Source organism: Tribolium madens, unplaced genomic scaffold, assembly GCF_015345945.1.
Source record: "Tribolium madens isolate multiple individuals breed KSU strain unplaced genomic scaffold, Tmad_KSU_1.1 Scaffold_19;HRSCAF=116;Tcas5.2_LG9, whole genome shotgun sequence".
In the NCBI taxonomy this organism is placed as follows: domain Eukaryota; kingdom Metazoa; phylum Arthropoda; class Insecta; order Coleoptera; family Tenebrionidae; genus Tribolium; species Tribolium madens.
In genome coordinates, this window is record NW_025400983.1 from 7259759 (window position 1) to 7282504 (window position 22746).

Here is a 22746-nt window from a genome sequence, read left to right on the forward strand (position 1 = left end):
TGATGACAATGCCGTTAGTTTGGTCGATGAAGTGGCCGTTTAAAGTCCAAGAAATGTTTAGAGGATAATCCCCTTTTGACACAGTACACTGGACAGAAACACCATCTCCTTCGTTGATTGAATCTTCACCAAAATCGAAAGGAATGATTTGGGGAGGTACTGGATAAGAAAAAGTGTTAGAAAGTGGACGCACCGTTGATGTTTAAATCTGCTGAAAAAGTGGTACTTCCGGCGGGATTTGAAGCAAAGCAGGTATATCGTCCCGCGTGATTAGCTTGTGCCGAGTCAATTGTCATTATACTAACTCGTTTTAATTGGCTGATGATAATTCCATGAGATTCGTCGACAGTTTTATTGTTTAAAATCCATGTGATATTTAATGGGTTGTCGCCTTTAACTACGGTACATTGCAAGGAAACTGTGTCCCCTTCATTGACTGAGTCTTCCCCGAAATCAAATGGCAAAATTTGAGGAGCCACTAGAAGATTTCGAAAGTAAAGAGCCCTTGAGGTGAAACTGCACATGGTTTGAGGTAAGGTAGAAACAAAAAACTGAACTAAAGAACAAATAGTCTAGTACCATTAACGTCTAAAAAAGCAACATATTTGGACTTCCCCGCCGCGTTCGTGACGACACACGCATATTCCCCTTTATGATGCGACTCCACCGAATTAATATTAAGAATACTGGCTTGACTACCGAATGAAGAAATCGAGATTCCTCTCGTGTGATGTGTTATGTGTCTGCCGTTAAAAAACCACTTGATCTTAAGGGGACGATCGCCTTTAGGAACGTAACATGTTAAAACAGCCGTATCGCCGGCATTCAACGGACCATCGAACTGAAAAGGACTTATGATAGGTGCCACTGTAAAAAAATTCAACGGGACAAAATAACACATGGGCCTCTTCTGTGAAATGTATACAAATACGAAAATAATGAATTTACGGTGATATACATGATACACTCACGGCTTACCTTACGCTGCAACACACTCTGAAAGAAAATCACAACTTAATTATAAGTACACACGCGATATCTGGTAGTCCTGCCGTCGTTGAATCCTATCACAAAGCTGGAAAATTGCACCGCCACATCACCAGTTTGTATGGTCGGGCAATGTGTGAATCTTTACAACCCGATCAAGTGATGTGGCAGTGGGTACAAAACAGTAAAAATTTGTACTCACCCATGACTTGGACTTCGAGAGAGCCTCTGGCACTGTATCCCTGAGAGTTTTTGGCGACGCAGTCGTAGGTCGCTTGGTCGGACGCTCGTTCGACGTTTTCGATAATGAGAGTACCATTGATGAAAACTTTCTGTTTCCTGTTGATCGGCAATTGTCTACCATCTACAATCAATAAATCGGTGAGATAAACACAAAAATTCTAGGAGAACAACTAACCTCGCTCCCATACAACACTATCCACCGGATGACCCGCAAAGGGGCAATGGACGATGAGAGTACCCCCAGCCACAATCGCTTGCTTCTCCATGGACCTCACAAAGGGTAAACCATAAACATTTATCCTTGCTGAGTGATCCGCTGACCCGACTTTACTACTAGCGACACATCGGTACAACCCGCCATCATTCGTATGGATTGCAGTGATGTTTAAATGCGAAACAACATCACCATTCACCGTGACATACTGCCCGATTTGGTTTCTCTCGCTGTTGGACAACCTCCGTCCGTACAACTCCCACGTGATTTCCGGTGTCGGGTTTCCTGAAGCGATGCATTTCAAAAAAACTGAATTGCCAGGCTGGACTGTCTCTTCATTGAAGGCGTGTCTGATTTGCGGTGGCTCGAACCTTCCTCCTAACTTCAACTCGGCTGTCGCCTCGGCACTTTCCTGGTCATTGCGGATAAAACACTGGTACATGCCTTTGTCCTCCTTCCGGACTGATTCAATCCGTAAAACAGCTTCATTGTGATCAATCGGATGTCCGTCTTTTAACCAACTTATAGTCTTGATGGGATTTCCTGCCACAGAAATTAAATAAAATTATGATTGATTATGATTATAAGCAACGAACCTTCGAAATTGCAAGTGAAAGTGGCGGGTCTTCCGAAATCGATAGTCTGGACTTGCGGTTCGATCTTGGCTTTTAAGGGCGCTGTCACAGTTAGAACCGTTTCAACGCTTTCTCCTCCAACTGAGTTGTTTACAACGCAGAGGTATTTCCCCGAGTCTTCGACTTTGGCTTCGCGGATGATGAGAGTCCCAGCGACTTGCTTGACTCGGTCGTTGAGGGTCACAGCTTGTTTCCGCGTGGTTCCTTCGACGAATTTGTACCACCTGGAACAAGGGAGAACCACATTTAAGAACTACTCGATAATTGCAAAAATACGGGCTTGGAGTATTGTTTTACCTAAATAATGGAACGGGAAAAGATTGAGCGGGGCAGAAGGCCACAGCTGTTTCATTTAATTTTGATACCCTTATATCAATCGTACGGGAAATTACTTGAGGCCGAACAAATCCAGTCGGTTCTGAAAAATCACAAGTAAGAGAAGAAGTACCTTTTGACAGGTGTTGGGAATGACTGAGCGTCGCATAGAAGAGCAACGTGTTGGAAATTATGAGCGAGTTTTTTATTTAAACCGTCTCCGGAAATTTTAGGGGCTGTCAGACCAGTCGGTTCTAGACAAAACGGAATTGTAAGACTGTAAGTACCTGAATTTAGGGATAGGGTAAGCGGAAACTTCGCAAGTTATTACGATATCTTGACTGAGAGGTACTTCAATGACAATGCTACCATCGATTTTGCGACCGGACGATTTCGGGGGAACGTTGTTGGTCGGTTCTAAGACAAATTTTATGTAAGAATGTGACAAGGAAAGGGTGACACAGTACTACACTAGCAACATCAAACTTACTTAAATACCGGATAAGGAAAACCAACGACTGGACACATAATTACGCCATCGCTTTTTTCGGGAAAAGATGTTATCTTCCATGGAGTTTTTTCCCCCACGAGTTTTGGTGGTAAATTATTAGTAGGTTCTGAAAAGAACCAGCAATTAGGATTCTGGAGGTACTCAACAGGCGTGATAACAAGCTAACTGTGAGAGGAGAAAAAGCAAAACGAAACAATGCAGAATCCCTATGCTGGTTCATGCATGCACTTACCTGTTTTAGTTGATCAAGCAGCACTAGGAGTACTTTCCAAGAGGATTACTTACATGTATCGCGGGACCGGATATCCGGTAACCTGGCAAGTTAACCAAGCCGTGCTATTTTGTACCACTAGAAGTACTTTCCAGCCTTCGAACTTTTCACCATCTTTTTTTGGTGCTACGTTATTGGTTGGTTCTAGAAAGGAATTGAACCGAGAGATAACAATCGAAATAGTAACTCAAACGGGCCTTTCAAACTTTATTACTTACATATATCTAGGAACAGGGTAACCAGTAACCTGACAGGTTAACCAAGCAGTACCAAGTTTAGGGATTTTGACTAACTGATGACCTTCGAAACGCTCGAGGTCTTTTTTAGGAGGAACGTTATTTGTAGGTTCTGGAAGAAAATTCAAAGATGATGGAAGGTCCAAAGACGATTCTAACGAGCACTTTCAAAATGGTGGCCAAAATAATGCACTTACTTAAAACGTGGTACCGGAAACCCGCTCACTTGACAGGTCAGCCATGCAATAGTACCATTTGCAACATTTAAAACCCTCCAACCTCCAAATTCTGCTCCCACTTTTTTGGGAGAGACATTATTTGTGGGTTCTGTAACCATGCAAAAAAGTAAGTACTGGTAAGTACCTGAATAATGGGACAGGGAACGCCACGACTGGACACATGAGAAAAATCGTCTCATTTACGTTTTCCGATACCAAAGTGAAGCCAAATTTCTTGTCTAAAGCCTTTGGGGCTATATTATTGGTCGGTTCTGCAAAAATTTGCCCAATCAATTTACCTGTATAGAGGGACAGGGTAGCCAACCACGTCACAAGTAACAAAAGCTGTTTGGTTTCGAGGGTGAATCAAAATCACACCTCCGTCATACTTTCGACCAGGGACTTTAGGAGAAATTTTTCCCGTGGGTTCTGGAAGTTTTAGAAGGATCAGAAAAGTGGTGAAAAAAGGGTACCCATGCAACCAAAGAAATAAGTACCTAAAAAGGGGCACCGGAAACGCCACAACTGGACACATCAGAAAAACACTTTCTTTCACATTATTAGAAATAGCCGTAAATCCAATTTTCTTATCGACGGCTTTAGGCGCAATATTATTGGTCGGTTCTGTAAAAACAATTACCTGTATAGAGGTACGGGGTACCCCACTACATCACAAGTAAGAAAAGTGGTTCGATTTTGGGGCCTGATCAAAATTTTGCCACCTTCGTACTTTTGACCGGGAATTTTTGGGGAAATTTTGCCAGTAGGTTCTGGAAAAAAAATGTGGGGGATAGATGGTACCCTTGCAATTACCTGTAGATAGGTGCAGGAAAACCTTGAGCTGCGCACAAAAGTGGGACCGTTTTGTCCCTTGGTGAAAAACTTTTAAGACCAGAAATTGTCTTGTCTTTGGCAGTGGGGGCAACACTAGTTTGAGGTTCTATTTAAAAAATGGTATAGAAGTACCTGAACAAAGGGGCAGGGTATCCCTGTGCTTGACAAAGTAGGCCAAAACCCATACCAACTGTTCGAATGTAAGTCGAACTGACGGCATCGTTGGAAAATGCCGGTGCTTTCGACCCGATTGGTTCTAAAGTTCAATCAAAACAAAATTAGTAATTTTTAGACGTACCTGAATAGAGGGGAAGGTTGGGCTTGGGCCGGGCAAAGTAGAGCAAAACTTTGATTTTGGCGACGTTCAAAAGTGAAACTTTTTGAATCCGAGGAAAAAGAAGGTGCTTTAAGGCCCACAGGTTCTAAGTAGAAAAAAAACCTAATTAGAATCAAACTTACCTGAAAATCGGTATAGGATAGGCTTGAGCTTGACACAAAAGTCCAAAACTCTGATCAATCGTACGAGTGTATGAAATACTGGTCGCATCATTTTGAAAAGTAGGTGCTTTAAACCCGATTGGTTCTACCAAGAGAGCAACAATTACAATTTTGGAAATTGTAGTACCTGAACATTGGGACTGGAAGAGCTTGAGCTGGACAAAACAACACAAAACCGTGTCCTTGTTGTATTTCATAAGAAAAGGTTTTGGAAAGTGACGAAAAAGTTGGTGCCTTATATCCCACAGGTTCTAGACAAGAAAACCAAATAAAAAAATCTGAACTCAAGTACCTGAATGAAGGGGAAGGGAAACCTTGAGCCGGGCACAACAAAGCAACGTTTTGTTTTGAGTCTCTCTGATAACCCAGGACTTTTATATCGGTGGAAAAAGCCGGAGTTTTGGTCCCCACCGGTTCTAAACGAAAGATTTAGTAAAAAATCACCTGAATGAAGGGACGGGAAATCCTTGAGCTTGGCAAAAAACGGGTATTTCCAAACCTGCTTCTCTCTCCACGTATTTGAATTTAGAATCGGCTAATAATTTAGGAGCTCGCGTCCCGACCGGCTCTAAATTAATTATTATAACAATTAGAAAAGTAAAAATACCTGAATGTGGGTGTAGGGAAACCCTGTGCCTGGCATAAAAGCGTCAAACCAAAACAGGAAATTTTCTCAATTGTTATACTTCTGACATCGGAAATTAAATTGGGGGCTCGCAGACCAATCGGTTCTAAAGACCAGAAACAAGATTTTTTTTCAATTACCTAAATGTGGGTGATGGGTAACCCTGAGCTTGACAAAGCAAGGCAATATCAGTCTTTTCCCGATCCTCAAATGAAGTCAATTTGACGTTTGAGGTGAATTTGGGAGCTCGCGTACCAACAGGTTCTACAAAATACTAACCTAAATAATGGTACCGGGTACCCTTGGGCAGGGCAAAGGAGAGCCAAAGATGAATTCTCTTTGTAATTAATGACCTCGTACTTAGAGTGAGACGAGACTTTGGGCAAAGTACTACTGATGGGTTCTACAGACAAAAAAACTACCTTAGAGACGGGACTGGGTAAGCTTGCGCTGGGCACATAAGGGTCACACTGTTCCCTTCCAAACTCTCAAAAGCGTGACTTTTATCCATTGTTGGGAATTTGGGTTTGACAAAACCCACAGGTTCTAGAAAAAATAAAATAAGTACCTGTAATTTGGGACAGGAAACGACTGTGCTGGGCACAACAATGTCGAACTACCACCGAGAAAAGCATCCAAAGTCTGGATTTTGGAAGTACCGGCTGTGAGTCGTGGTGCCACACTTCCCACAGGTTCTAGTAATAAAAAAAGTACCCTAATTACCTGAATCTGGGGACAGGGAATGCTTGAAACGGGCACTGTAGAGTGACATTAGACACGAATTTATCCCTAACTGTTCGAGATTGGTCTCCGGAGGTTAATTTGGGAGGAACACTTCCGACAGGTTCTGCGAAAATTGTGCAAAATGGGTACCATTGCTTCATTACCTGTAAAGTGGTGGCGGAAAGGCTTGTCCCGGGCATAGGATCGCAAAAGTGGTACCCTTAGTGTACTTATCGACAGTTGGGAATTTAGGGATGTTTGGTCTGACACTCCCTACGGGTTCTAAAGGGGAGAAAAAAATTAGTTACCTGTATAGAGGGACAGGGAAGGCTTGCGCAGGGCATAGTAGCGTAACTGTGGAATTACTTTTCGACACAAAACCTCGCAAATTGTCAGTTGCTGGGAATTTGGGTAAAACAGTCCCGATGGGTTCTATTAAAAAGAAAGTTTTTGAGGAGGACGATAACGAAATTACCTGTATTTTGGGACAGGGAAGGCTTGGGCTGGACACAGAAGAGTCAAACTTTCCCTCAAATGGCCTTTGAAGGTTCTCGAAATGTCAGTGGTTGGGAATTTGGGTAAGACGCTCCCGATTGGTTCTAACACACCAATAAATAATAATTAAAATTCTCAAAGGGGTACCCAAATTTTTCCAAAAATATTTATATACCTTGTGAGTGGTACTGGGTAGCCTTGGGCCGGGCACAACAAATTAAGACTATCATTTTGCGAAAAAATGTACTCCTTCCTCGTTTCCAGTGGAAATTTCGGAAGAACGCTTCCGACAGGTTCTACAATAAACCCAACTTACCTTAAAAAAATCTAAAAGACGATCAGGGGCCAGGGTACCCAAAAATTACCGAAAAACTACAAACCTGTAAGAGCCACAAGAATTTTTTAAGGAATTTGGTGGTAGGAGTTTGGAAAAAAGGACAGGTACTTAATTTCCAAAATTTTGAAAGTGCCCGTTTGAGAAGCAAGGGTACCCTATCCCAACATTCAGGTAAATTTAACAAGAACTGTGGTCAAGCATACGAAATGCTTGACCAGAGTTGCGACTTTTGAAGGAAGATTTTCCTTCAAAAATTGGAAATTAGACATGTTTCACTGTCTGCTGCTTTTAGTGAATTAATTTCAATAATTTATGGTCGAAGGTGCGCCTTAATCCATTAAAAATTCAGGCGGGATTGAGACAGCAGAGAGTGATTGTGTCAAGAAACTCGATTCAATGGCCACTTGACGCGATTTTTGGCTTATCGTGCGACATCCTGTCGCAGAAGAATTACAAACAATTAAAATAATTAAACAATATAAACAATTTTAATTAGTACTATAAACACTTTCCGTATTAAGCTACTACATATTTACACGGCTGTTCAAACAGGAAATTCAGTTATGTCAGGAATTTACTACACCGAACATTTTCCAAGACAAACAGCGGGTCTTATCATAATTTTCTCTTTGAAGATAGACGAGATGCCTCACTTTTTATAATTAGAACGCGTATTAATATTTATCGTGCGGTTGTCCATATTTATATTTCGGAAGGTCGTTTATTTACATTTACAATAGGAAGACGGAACTTTGTTGCATCAGAAATTTGTAAACGCATATTGTATGAATTCAAGTGGCCATCGAAACACGATAAGAATAATAAAAAGTCAACATGTGAACGATCGTTAGAATGAATGATGGCCCAAGAATAATAAAATGAATTGCGTTGACTTTTTATCATTTTGTGAGGATGTCACCAATTTATTTACAACAAATTATCACTTGAATGACTAAATATAAATATGTATTACCTCATGAAAGAAATCGAATATTCGGATTCACGCATTCGGTCTGTGGGTGGCATGAATTTTTTAGGAATGTCACAAAAGCAATTTGAGAGCTTTTCATCAGAATGTCAATATTTGGGTGTGAATTTTACCAAAAGAGCATTTTCAAACAAAAATTATTTCTCTATTCAATTCTTATTAACTATGCAATGAGAATGATGAAATTGAATCAAATTTTGCTCTCCCAATCATTACAGAAGCTTTAACTCTGTTTTCAAGTTCAAACAATTCGTTAAAACAGAGTTGGTGGTTTATTAAAAATTAAACTCAAAACAATTTCCATTACAGATTTTTTTGACATATTTCGTCAAATTATAAATATTATTATAAATTTTTACACAAAAGTGAACAAAGTGAATGCATTATTTTTAAAAAATATTATGGAAGTAGATAATAATTTGACAAAAAAACATGAGAATGTCCCAAAGTAAATCAATTCCTTGAAATTTTTTAATAAAATATTTTATTTTTTACGAATCTTGTCAAAATCCTACACCAGAAAATAAAGGACGAATTTCCAAAATAAATTGGAACACTTTAATCAATTGGGTAATAAATAAATTAAGTTATTTATTTACGCTTTTGTGTTTTCCGCGAAATAAATTACCAACAAGCTCAAATGTAAATCTCGCTATTTGGAGCATAAAATTCTAAATTAATGACATCCTCACTTGAAAATTTTCACAATTAAAAATCACTTACCCGTGATGACCAGTCTACCCTTGGTTGCACTTAATCTTGTTTCTCCAGTAAGCCTATGTTTGGTACGACACTGATAAGATTTATAACCATCTTCAGGTCCAACATCTCTGATGTGTAATTCTCCAGATGGTAGAACAAGATATTTACTGTCTGTTAATTAGAAAAAAAAATCAGTCATTTGATATCGTCTGTTTCAAAGCTCTCAATTTTCAGCCTTGAACATGACTCAAATTCAAGAGTGAAGTTGGGAGAATTGAAACGTTAAATTTCTCATAGCGTGTAAAATTGATGCGAATTCAAGGTGTCAATCAATAAATGATAAAATAATTGAAGAGTTTGTTGGCAACGGTGCACGTTCTACGTTAAATAAACTAATTAATAAATTAATTAAGACGTTGACAACATGTTGTATCGATTGAAGTATTGAAGTTTCCTCGAATCCACATTTTAAAGACCAACTTTTAATTATTAATTCCACTTGGTATCTTTATTGAATAAAATTTGCCCAATTGTGTTAATTAAAAACTGGTCTCTTTATTAAATTGGGCAAAAGCGGGTAGAGTGGGAGGGTTGAGAGTGGAAGGATCATGGATAATCGGATGGGAATTCCAGTAGCCCAAAATTGAAAGAATCTCAAACGACCCTTGAAAAAATCAATAAACACCTCAAGAGAAGTCAATCAAAAGACTCAAAACGCACCGTAACGATCGTCCTTGTTGACAATTTCGTCATTGTCGTCCTGCAGCCAGGAAACAACCGAAACGTAGTCGCTGACAAAACTGGGAATGTGGCACTTGAAGATGGCCGTGTTTCCTTTAAGGACACTTTCGTCCATCACATTCGCGTTGTAAGATTGAGAAACAACTGGAAAAGAAATTCACCGTTTGAGGAAAATGTAAACAAGGCAGAAGTGTTGTGATTATTTAATGAGACACGCAATGCTGATGAAAATCAACAATGAAAAATTCATTTCCGGGACGATGGACACCTGTCTAAGTGGATCGAGGGAAATGTCTCTTTCGGAATGCATCGGTGGTTTCCCGTGCCATAAATACTGTTCGGTGCCTAAAGGAAAACAATTCGAGGTTTTAAAAAGTCCTCCTATAAATATAGATTACTTGATTGGGGTTAAAAAAGTGGAATAGAAAAAAACAAAAAAATTCTTGCGATATAAATAATACCTACTATTTTTTTTTAATTCTCTACGAGAGCTATATGAAGTTGATAACAATCGCCAAATTAAATTAAGAATGTAGCAGTGGAGAAGAAAGACATCAACTTTTTACTTAATAATGTGGATTTGCTTTATTTTATTTTTTTTTTACTTTATGTTCTTGTTAGTACTTCTCCCAAAAACCTATACTATACAATTTCAATTAAGTACATGCTTAAATTTTACATTCATTCGGAAGCAATTGTCACAAGTACTAATTTAATTACTCAATATTGTTTATTTCAAAAGCGTTTCTACTGGCCTCTTTTTCTGTAATTTTGAATTGCTGTACAAAAGTATAAAAACAAAATTTACGTCAAACGCTATATTTTGATATTTTTCTAGTATTCTCGTTCAAGTGAAAGATTCTATTCTTTTACTCGTTTTTTTCCTTAGTCTTCTATATTGTCATATTTAGTAAAGTCTTAATGAAAATGGAATATTGTAAAGATTCTCTGAGAGAAAGAAGCCTTTGTCGTGTATAACATTTGTGCAAAGCTAAGAGAAATAAAATACTTAGTAGGTATAAATAAAATCGTTTATTGTTTTTGATACTACGATGCAGAAACAACTCAATCACACTCTTGGTAGTCATTTTAATTCATACTAGCCTCTTAAAAAAATATTCCTGAATCAAATTAAAAAAAAAACATAAGCAGATTTTAAATACATAATTGAAAAAATTACTGCCAACCAAAGTGCAAAATTTTGAATTATCGTGAAATAATTAAACAAAAACTCCAATGAAACAAAAAGTTTTTCCGGCATTGAATAAAAAACAGGTATTAAAATACCATGTAAGGTAAAATACCAAAAACACGTAAAAAATGTTGAAAAATTCTATCTATAAAAATTTCGAGGTTATGAGAGTTTAAATTTTCACTTTGACTCTATTTATTTTTGCTACAGGCAATTAGAAGAGGTAACAAAGAAACTGTATTCTAAATTGTAACTTTGCTTAATGTTATTTAAGACTTTTGTTGGCAAAATTTTTGTACCTTTGCTAAATAATTATAAATAAACATAGTACAAGATCATCAGTATCATTAAAAATGTGAAATGTCAAAAAAAATGTTAAAATTTTTTGACATTTTTCCATGTTCGTGGTATCTTATCTTACTTAAAATTACTTGAAATTTTTATCTGGGGCGTGTGTTCTGACACCCTGTAGACATTTAAAAATATTTAAGAAATAAAAAAATTCAAAAGCACTTAATATTTTCAAATTGAAGGGTAAAGTTTTAGAAAATAGAATTTACTTTTCACTGATTATTTAATCGTTTTCAGTCAAAAAAATTCAACCGGAAATAAACTCTTTTTAATTCTCTGTTTATATTTTGTTCCCTGCTTTCGGATAACATTTATTGTCACTCTTTACAAGACTATATATAATTTTTTAAATCTTGAAAACCTGAAATTCAAAAACAAAAATGCACTACAGCTGTGCACGATAAGATCAAAAACGTCAAAAATATCCAACCGCCCATTTATTTTAACACAAATTCAGGTCGGCTGCACTTTATGTAACTCATTTATGTTTCATGCATTTCATTTGTAAACCCACATTGTTTGGAAAGCCAGAGCAAGATTTCTGAGGTCACTAGCCTGGTTATCATTTTCGCCATTTCTRTAAATACTGCTTATGTTATGAATGAATATTGATAAATTTATGGACAGGARTGTATCGCAAGATGAGCCTAAACCCCATCCATCCAACCAAAATAAATCCACCCCTCTGTTTAATCGAATCAGTTTTGGATATGGAGAGTGCATTGGACTGAGGATCAACAGGTGGATTCGCGTAAAAAGTAGTAGTGCTACCGTAATCGTCACCAGGAGGCAGAAATTTGTTGTTGGCGGTGTCTTGCCACGAGACGATCTCCACGTGATCGGACACAAACGACGGGATTTGGCACTTGAACACCGCGGTATTCCCCTTGATTACAAACACGTCGTAGACTTGCGCCTCGTAATACTGATTAACCACTGGAACAAGCACAGGACTCAGTTCGGGAAGAGAAACAGGAGCGAGGTTTTTCCCGGGTTTTTACCCTGCATTTTGGTCAAATTCGGATCGTAAGCGAACACAGTCCCATCGTCGGCCACCCAAGCCTCCACTTGGACGAAATCAGTGACGAAACTCGGAACCAAACACTTGAGAATGCCAGTGTTGCCGTTAAGGACAAACTCGTCGATGACGCGACTCTGATAGAATTGCTTCACGACTGGAAAACAATTCGACTTTGAGAAAAAAACACGGGATGTTGGGGTGAATAAGCAAGGACGGAAACGGGAGTGCCGGTGCCGTTACCGTAGTTGTCTCCCGGTAAATACATGTTGCCGTTGGAATCCTGCCAGTTTTCCACCTGGACGAAATCTGAAACGAACGAAGGGACTTCGCATTTCATCACGGCTGAGTTTCCGCGGATGACGTACTCGTTGTCGGCTTCCACTTCATAGGATTGGGCGACGACTGCACCAAAAAATTTGAATCAAAACAAGGGGAAAACGTCGCCCGGAGTTCACACATGTGGTGGACACGTTTCACAAATAGATTCACGGCGTGGAAGATTGTTATCGTTGAGAGTGATGAGATATTACGTTTTTTAAAAGTGTGAGATTCTTATTTCCAAGACTTGAGAAACGGATAGTTTTCGTCGACAGAAGCCGCAGTATAAAAGATTATTGTAGTGTTTTACCCGTCTCCCGTCTTGTTAAGATAAAAGCATAAAAGCTTTGCTATAAAAATCTCCACGAGTAAATATTTTTGTAGACAAGACAATTCGCTTATAAAAGTATGAAGTAATGTATCTGTTGTTTTAATAAACGTTGTTCCTAAAAGAAACTCTGTGTGTGAAGTTGAAAAATAACGGGAAATACAATAAATTCCAAACCAAACAAAAAAAAAAAACTTTTTCAAGCATAAAATTGTGCATCTTATGGATTAATCAGTGTCACAATAAATTACAAATTTTCTTTTTTCTTTTTTACAATATCCAAATCTTCAAATTGTATAAAACTTTTTTAAGAGAATATCCTTTTTTTTTCAGACTTCACATACTTATTTAAAACATTTCTGTTTATTTGCCAAAAAGAATTGTTACCAATTTAATGTATGCTCATAAAAAATATTTCCAATATAAAAAAGGTTTCAGAAAAATTAATTTACATTTAAGGACATAATTGTTCCTAAATCATATTTAAAAAAACAACTCTATTACTCTAAGCAGATTTTACATACATAATTGAAAAAATTACTGATGACCAAAGTGCAAAAGCTTGAATTATAATGAAATAATTAGAAAAAGCTCAAATGAAAACAACCGAAACAAAAGTTTTTCCGACAGTGAATAAAAAACATGTAATAGAAGAGAAGAAAATATAGAATATTTACCACCATTAATTTTTTCGGAGGTTTTAAGTCTTTTCGTTACATGCCGATATTTAAAAATAATTAAGAAATGTAAAAACCCGTAAGAATTTAAGATTTTCAAAATGTGGGGTAAAGTTTTAGAAAATAGCATTTACTTTTCACCGATTATTTAGTCATTTTCTGTCACAAAAATTCAATCGGAAATAAAATCAACTTAATTCTCTGTTTATATTTTGAAAATTTGAAAAATAACTGGAATACATCTTATGCATTAATCAGTGTCACGGTAAATTATATATTTTATTTTTTCTTTCTTACAATATCCAAATCATCAAATTGTATAAAACTTGTTTAAAAAAGTATTCTTTTTTCAGACTTTATATATTTTATTTGTCATACTGTTTCTTGTTATTTAAAAATTATCCAATTTATCCAAAATACAATAACAATTTTGTTTGTCTTTGTTGAGTTAGTAGTGTTTTCATCTTATTAATTAGCGCAAGTTTTATGTTTTCTATAAAGTTCAATATTTTAATTAAAAAAAAAAAAAAAACAGAAATAAAAAAACATAAAGCAGTGCTGAAATCAAACAAGTCTTGCCAATTTCATATTATCTGAACTTGTTTACATTTGCTAATTTTTATTGTTAAATACCAAACAAATCGTTATCTTACTTTGTAGTGTAGTATTTTTTAATTTAAGAAGTTTCCTTTTATTTTCGTTGTTTTCAATGTTTTTATATTACTAATCATTAAGATTATTAAAAAAATTTTTCCTTTCTTTCTTATTTAACCCAATTTGTTAAAATTTACAACAATGTAGGAAAGTGAAATCAGAAACTAACCAGAACATAAACGTGCATTATTTTTCAAAACATATTACAAACACAATTTCAAAGGTTTCACTCGTAACTTCAGAAAATCAATATCCCTAAGGCAATTTCCTCTCCCTAATAGCAAAATTTAATTTCTAAATTGTATTCAGGATCATCAATAACTCACAAATTTAAACAAAATATCACTTTGTAACTCTCTTCCGTAAAATAAAATACGAGTAATTTTAAGTAAGTGAGTAATCTTCAAAATAAAACAATTCTTTATTACAGATATCGTGGTAGCAAACTGCAAATTTCGACTATGTCCTAAAGAAAGTTTAAAAACTAGGTAAAAGTGTAGACGAAAATATTGATCTAAATTTTCTCAGTATAAAATTCGTAACGTAAACTGTCCAGCAAGCCAATATTTCAAATACTCCGTGAACTCATCTCCAGTTCAGATATTTTTAGAACCAGAATTTAGAAAGATAACGTAATCGAAGATGGACATGAAGACAACAAAACCAGGCAACTTGGACACTGTTCAAAAAGATAGCTTCTCCCCAATTCCCACTGCAGCCTGAGAGTTTCGGCTCCTGGCATATCCTGAATAAGGATAAAAACAATGGGAACGAAAAGGTCAAAGGATGTGCGTCCGACTCGCAAACTTTGAATACCGTAACTACTGTTGTCGTTGTACTTATGAACTTGGCCATCGTCTGCGATCCAGGCATCGATTTGCACAAAATCGGCAACAAAACTCGGAATCTTGCATTTCATAACGGCCGCATTGCCCCTAATGACGTACTCGTTTTCGGCCTCGGTCACATAGTACTGGGCGACAACTGTACCAAAAACACCCCTTATTAATTACCATAATCGCTCGACGCTTTCATAACACTTCCGCTATCATCAATCCAAGATTCTACGTAAACGAAATCGGCGACGAAAGACGGGATACTGCATTTCAGTACCGCCGTGTTCCCCCGAATCACATACTCGGTCAAAATTTCCGCTTTGTAAAACTGATTCACCACTGGAAAAGAGCAGAGGATGCGATTAAATGCTAGGAAATTGGTGCAACAGGTACGATAAAAATATCGGCCGATCGATTAATACCGTAATTGGCGCTGTGATTGTAAAGAGAGCCGTCGGAGCCGACCCAGGCCTCCACACGGACAAAATCGGCAACGAAAGAAGGGATGTTGCATTTGAGGACGGCCGTATTGCCGCGGATTACGTATTCGGAAACCACCTCGGCCTCGTAGTACTGATTGACCACTGGAAAAAAGGGCGGACTGAAAGGCCGGAAATGAATAAACCATCCGTGGAAAAGGAACAGGAAACTGAGAGCAGGGCACTGTGGAAAAGAGCAAAACCGGAAGTCCAAATACAAAAATACGAAATTTTGACACTTTGTGAGCCTTCACATTTGTTTCAAACCTTCCAAAAAAACACATAAAAGTTTTTTTCGAAATTCTACAAAATTATTGACGAATTTTTCGAAACCACAAAAATTAAGCCTTATTCCTTCAATATTAAATACTGTTACTGCTTCTTTCTTCTTTCTTACTCACTTTGTTTTACTCCAGTACACTAATCTAGTTTCAAAATTAAAAAATTAAAGTCACAGCTTTTTGAAACGGGCATTACCTAGATTACCTAAATTATTTTAATGTTAAACTAACAACAGCGTTAACCAAAAATAAAGCACAAAATTCATATTTTTATGATGGGTCATTTTTCAAAAAAAACTTCAAGTCGATTTAATTTTTATAAATGCTACATCTTAAGAGTATTGCAACATTTATGGCGTCATAGAATTTTGAGTAATAACATCATCATTATTTTTTTTTAATGGCAAGCAACTATTTTGTTGACTGTTTTTGGTAATAGGTACAATCTTCTATCTTTTTAAAAGAAAATATTACCAAAAATAGTGAACAAAAATGTTGGTTGCTATTTAAAAAAATACTGATAACGTCGTTATTTAAAATTATTAACGTTATAAAGAATAGTATAATGAAAATGTATCAAAATAAACATAAAACAAACAAAAATAAAATCAATTTGTTCAAGGAAAAAAAATGACATTTAGTAAACATTATTTAAAAAACAAAAACAACTTTAAAATAAATATTTATAAAAAAATGACAATTCAAATTACATTTCTTATTTTTTTACCAAACCGGAAACACATGACGATTCTTAGAAAACCAAACTAAAGAAGAAAAATAGCAAAAGTAATTCATTTTCGATATTAAATTAATTTATTTAAAAACGGAAGATCTGAAAGCATATCAAACAGAATTTTTTATTAGATGCCTATTGAGTGGATAAAATATGGATTCGCTATACAGGGTGTTCAGAATTCGCGCCCTCTGAAATATGCCAAATAGGATAAGATACCAGGAACGTGAAAAAAATGTTCAAAAAATTCAACAGAACTAAATAACGAAATAAATAGGGTCAAAGTGCAAAATGTAAACCCCTATAATTTCGAAATTTTCATAGACAAAATTTGTTTAACATTTTTTCCTGGTATCTTATTTTTCTGGAGCGCAAATTATGAAACATCCTATACATATAGATATTAATTTTCCTCTCCATAGCTATACTATACAATTTTTTAACTAAATATGAAAAATAAAAGTTCTCTTTATTGATGACATAGTGTTCACTATTTTTGTCTGTAAAACTCGAGGGTAGAAGAAAAGAACAATAACACCCTTTGAAAAAATAAAAAAGTAAGACCGACTGATAATTTCTTGTTATTATACGTAAATGCATTTTTTATTTCTCTTGTTTTTTTTTCTCTTTACTCGTATCTGTATAATATTAACATAATATTGTATTAAAATAGGAGTAGTTGTTAAGAATCAGAACAGCCCTTGAGACATAAAAAGGATAAGAATGTAGCAGTAAAATGTTGTAAATTCTAAAATTGCTAAAAGGCAAAAAAATGTTTGCCTTTTTCTCCTCATAATCTCGATACGAAAACATTTTCGAAACCTTTTTGACAACTTGTAGCAGTCTTTCCAAGTTTTTATTTTTTGTTACTGTTTATTGTTCAACCATATTTTCATTTTGAAACAAATGTGAAGAACCTGTGTGTCTGTTTAAATATTTCCGTTCATTTTCTTCTATGGTGTAAAATTTTTGGCTACGCCAAAGAGCATTGCTAAATTTGTATAAAGTTCGCGGTTGTAAACCCTTCCACAGTCCCCTTTTCGAGCACTTTAGCCCCCAACACCTAAAGTACCATAATTGGCCTGCTCGACCCCATAGCTGTGCCCTTCCGTATCGTGCCACGACACAACCGTGACAAAATCGGCGACAAATGACGGTATCGAGCATTTTAAAACGGCGGCATTTCCACGGATGACGTACTCGTTATTGACTTCGGTCTGGTAAAATTGCTGGACAACTGCAAGAGAGACACAAGGGAAGAAAGTGCGACTTTCGGTCGTCATTACCGTCAGGCGCGCCCGGATAAAAATTCTCATTCTGATCGGTATGCCAAGAAACAACACTGACAAAATCCGCCACGAACGAAGGTATTTGACACTTGAGGATGGCGGCATTCCCACGAATCGCATACTCCTTATTGACGTCGGTGTCGTAGAACTGAGCCACCACTGCGAAAATTACCTAAGTGAAATAAAATCGCGAAAATTGCATGATTAAAAAGTAATCATGGTGGCGGCGGCGATGCTGGAAGCCTACTCCCAAGGCTGCTCCTAATTTCAACCTAGTTAGAAATTAATGAGCGAAAATCGACCTGAAAATAAAGTATTCCGCAATGGTCAATAATGGATCAATGGTCTAGTTTTAAAATTGTATTCCATTAAAAAAATACAAATATGTGAAAAAAGTGAAAATTATTCGGGCACGGTTGGTAAATAATACATTTCAACATCTGTACATACAGTTATTATTTACTTGACTTTAATTTCAAATAACATTCACATTATAAATCACTCCTTTATTCATATCAGACATGCAACCATAAAAATGTTGGCGTCGGAAGTCTCTATTCTATGTAATGTATACGTTGTAATTTTGTAATAATTATTATTAAACGGTTCCATAAGAGAGGCTGCTGATCCGGAATTTATAACGTACTGAGTTAAAAAACTTCATGTGTGTGAAAATACATACAACTTATTCAAAATCATAAATATTTTATGTTACACTCAAACTGTTTTATTTATTATTTTGTTTATTTATACCACATTTATGGTGGTTAGTGATTAAAAGCAAAACATTTTCTAAAATTTAAAAGTAAAACTAGTGTCATAAAAATGCTTCCTTGTTTGTTATTCATATACGTATTTTTCAATCAGAGTACTATTGTTTAAACAGAAACAAAGTAATTTCATTATTATTTTTTTTAGTTTGTTGTGTTACTCGTATCTACTAATTTTTTTTTTAAAATTTGATGTTTTGTGAAAAATTCAACAATAGTAAATGTAGAAATAATTAAAACAATTTTATACGCAAATGTCACAAAAGTGATCCTTTTATGATTAAATGTCACAAGTAAAAGTTTTACCTTTCAGGCAGAGAGTAAAAATTCTGTTTTTTCACTTAAGCGAACATTTACCAATGTTGTGTTTTTCTTGTCTTTTTCGCTGCTTCAGGAATTTCTGGAGAGATACATTGTAGGTCATCAGTATTCGACATTTTGCACTACTAATTGCACTAATATTTTCAACTAATTTTGTGTTTCTTTATTTTCAGTAGGTCCGTTTAAGAAGCAGAGGCGAATTGCTAGAAAGGGTAGCAGAAGAAGATGCCATCTATATAAGGTTAGTGCATTTTAATTTTTTATTTTGTTGTTTATCGCAAAGTGAAGTGTGATTTTTAAATGTAACAGTAAGTATTTATTAATTGTAAATAGAAATTAATTGTGTTTTAGATAAAATGTATAATTTCTTAAATTCTCTTTCAAAATTTTTAGAAGTAAGGCTGCTACCAAACAGTTTAAAATGATTAAGATTCAAAAAGCAGCCTTTTTAAAAACTTGTAATAGTTATTGTTAGGAAATGTTCAATACTAACAAAATTCATTTTAATAACATCAAAAATAATAAGTTAATTAATAATAATTCATTAAGTATCGAGGTGGAAGATCTGTATAGTGACGCTAGATTTTTATAATTTTTAAAATCGTTACAATTATTTAATTTAATAATCAGTCAAAATCCTTATCTTTATTATGTATTTTATAATTTTGAAAACTTCAAATAAAATTGTTTTAGTTTTAGGATGTACCTGTACATCCTTTCACTAAATAGTTTCACACTACGACTTTGAAGCAATCGCTCCTTCATTACCTAAGACTTGTCAAAACCGACATTCACAATGCGAACCAGATGTTGTTCTTAGCTTCAATCTTACCTAATTTTAGTAAAACAGAATAAACAAAATTTAGTCTCACTTCCTGAAATTAAATTAGAGAAATATAAAAAAGTATTTTTCAAACCACTGCCAGTAGCATGTCCCCAAACTTTAATTTGTAGAAAACACTTTGTTTTAATTTGTAATTTTACAACTACTCAAAGTTTTTTCTGAATAAAAATAGGTATTGAAAGTAAGTTTTACAAACATGTCGCAGGAAATACGAAAATATTTATTGTTTTCCAAAATAACAAATGCAGTGTAGTTATATAAATATCTGTTGATAAATTTTGATCTGCATTTTTGAATCAAAACTTTTTTTTCTAAAATATCAATTCACTTTGTTATTCCAAAGTACAGAATGTAACAAAAGAAAGTAGCCACGAAGGCACTATAATTTCAAAATCACAGATAGAGAGATTGTGGTTTTTAATTTATAGTATAGCTTTTTATGCATGAATTTTATATAAATACTTGCATTTTAAATAGTTACTTTTATTTGTTCCTACACGGATTGAAATATTGAAAAATTCGAAAAGAATTATTTACCATGAATAAGTAATTGATTTTTGTATTTTATACTTTTTTAATTGAATCATGTCTGAGACAAAATTGTTTGTCTTATCACTTTTAACTATTTTTTTCTTATTCGTTAAGTGAAATTCTACAGATAAAATTTTCCTTGTATTAGGAAATACAAACCGAAATTCACTATATATYATCCCTCTGTTTTCTTTTCTCGTCAAATAATGCATAAATATGTAGTTTCTGCTTTCGTGTCCGCAACCACAATTTCCATTATTGACCACCGCTTTTCCTCACACATTGCACCAACCTGCCCTCACGTTGACATCCCTCGAATGCACCGACCCCACGCTATTCTTCGCCAGACAGACATAGACCTGCGCGTGTACTTCCTGACGGTAATCCTCTGCTCTGAACGGCGGAAATACCAAATTTCCATTGGCGAGCACTTGTCTCAATCCGGGGACGTCGCCGACGGCGGTTCCATCCGACCTGACCCAGATGATATCCGGCGTGGGGTTGCCATGGGCGCTGCACTCGACCACCGCTCCGGTGGTGTTGGAGAAGTCGATGCGATTCGGAGACTCACGGACGAACACGGGACCGGAAGTGTCGTCCTCGGCAGACACTCCGAGGACGAACAAAGTCAAAATTATCACACGGAACATTGTCGACAGTCCRCACACTGTACTAGCGCAACGACGATGTGCCAATGATCTGGAAAAGATTGGAAAATTAGTCGACAATTAGGACAACCCACGCGATCACTTTATAACGAGTTAGTAAGAACTGAGAAGCAAGTTGGAGTCACCAACTTGTGATTGATTTTAGTTCAGGTGATCAATTATTTAAAGTTAAAAATGAGGGAAATGGGATCGAAGATGCATTTGTGCAAGGTTAAGTTAATAAATAAATTGCTGTTTTATAGTTTTATCGCCGATTTTACTGAATGTTAAAAGTTTATTTTGGTGCATTCACAATTGACTTTGAGAATAATTAATTTCTCCTGAATTTATAGGTTGTACAATTGCGGACATCAAATTTATGTCAGTTCAAAAAATGTCACTGTAAGCCAGCTTTATTGTCATAACGATTGACGTTTGAAACTAAAATTTGAAAGTTTTAGTTGAAATTTATTTTAGGCGTCGATTTTCTTAAACAAAAATGCCAGCAGAATGTGTTTTTATATAATTCAATAAATTATTTWGATTTGTTGTCATTTTTTCTTTAGCTGTCAGGATAAAAATTACAAACACCGAAAGTGAGGTTAGTTGCACATAAGGCCCGTTTTACATTTTTATATTAGTCGAATGACAAAGCGTCCAAAATTCCGTATCCGCAATTGTACTACTTCCTACAAAACGCTTTATCTATGCTAAATAAAGTGAAAAAATTCCAACTCTACAAAACCGTAAAGATGAGATGCGAGACAAACTGTTTTTAAAGTCAAATAAAATTTTCAACCTTTCTGTTTTAAAAAGAAAATTTACTTCTTTGGAGTAGTAGTTTTTTTTAATAAGTGGTTACATGTATACTGACATAACACGAAGTGATCCAGAAAGACTTTGCTTGACAAATACTTGACGAACAACCCTACAAGATTGTTGATTGTTGAATTGTTCTTGATCAAAAGCGTACTCCAATGGTAAGCTTTAAAAATAAGAGTCAGGATTGCCAACAGATTTAGTCATTGTGAATCACTTTGTAGTATATTACATACTGAATAAGGTAATACATATACATACTAATATACTTCCTTCGAGGTTTGCATACTATTTTATTCGCAATCATCCAATGTTAAAAATAACAATTTACTAAAAAATAATAAAATATAAAAATAAGAAATAACTATTATTGTGTTTGTCTTCCATATCACCGAATTTAGAAACATAATAATGTGTTTAATAATATTTCATTTTTCCAACTCCATAAACCGTAAAGATGAGATGGAAGACAAACAGCTTTTGAAGTAAAATTTTTTCAGAATTTGCGATAACATTTCTGGTTTTTATTTAAAAAACATACAATTTGAAATAGTTAACTTTAATTCAATTAAAAACATTCAAAAACAATTAAACAATTAAAAATTAAAAGAAAGAAACCAAAATAACCAACACTGAAATAAAATAATGCGATTATTAACATTTATCAATGTAGGATTTGTTTCAAATCTGTTAAGTTTTGATTGGGGTCGATACCACTTAAACTCATCATTATAAATGGAATGAAATGTCAATAGTCTCTGCAAAAGAATCTTTAGCATTACCAATTTTTCCGTTTTATGCAACTCATTGAATCCTTTATTAATCCTTTAAACTACTGAAGATTTAATCAAGCATCTCTAAGTCAGTCCTTGTATAAATTATACTTAATAATTTTCTTTTGAACTTCTCGAGTCTAAATTTTCTAAGTGGTAAAAATAAACCAGAGCAGCATAATTTGGAGAGCTTTTACTAGAACGAAATGTAAAAAATATGTTTTTAAACATAAGAAATAAATCAAACTACTAATTTGGTACTTTTAATTTTTCACAATTACAGCCAATTTTCTACCATAATACTTTTGA

General features: G+C 35.2%; 1 protein-coding gene across 50 annotated transcripts in view; it reads right to left on the bottom strand.

Annotated features, from left to right (window-relative positions):
- Positions 1-22746, bottom strand: part of LOC123014772 (Down syndrome cell adhesion molecule-like protein Dscam2) — a 50269-nt gene that overhangs the window by 25490 nt on the left and 2033 nt on the right. For 24 of the 50 annotated variants that reach the window (XM_044414255.1, XM_044414264.1, XM_044414342.1 and 21 more), the window contains exons 2-8: positions 20491-20897; positions 12118-12291; positions 8854-9003; positions 4271-4400; positions 2041-2303; positions 1406-1987; positions 1190-1351 (exon numbers count right to left, since the gene is read on the bottom strand). In XM_044414255.1, the coding sequence (XP_044270190.1) occupies positions 1190-1351; positions 1406-1987; positions 2041-2303; positions 4271-4400; positions 8854-9003; positions 12118-12291; positions 20491-20848 (1819 nt within the window). In that variant the 5' untranslated portion in view covers positions 20849-20897. The other 26 variants (XM_044414190.1, XM_044414360.1, XM_044414370.1 and 23 more) reach the window with 24 other exon arrangements.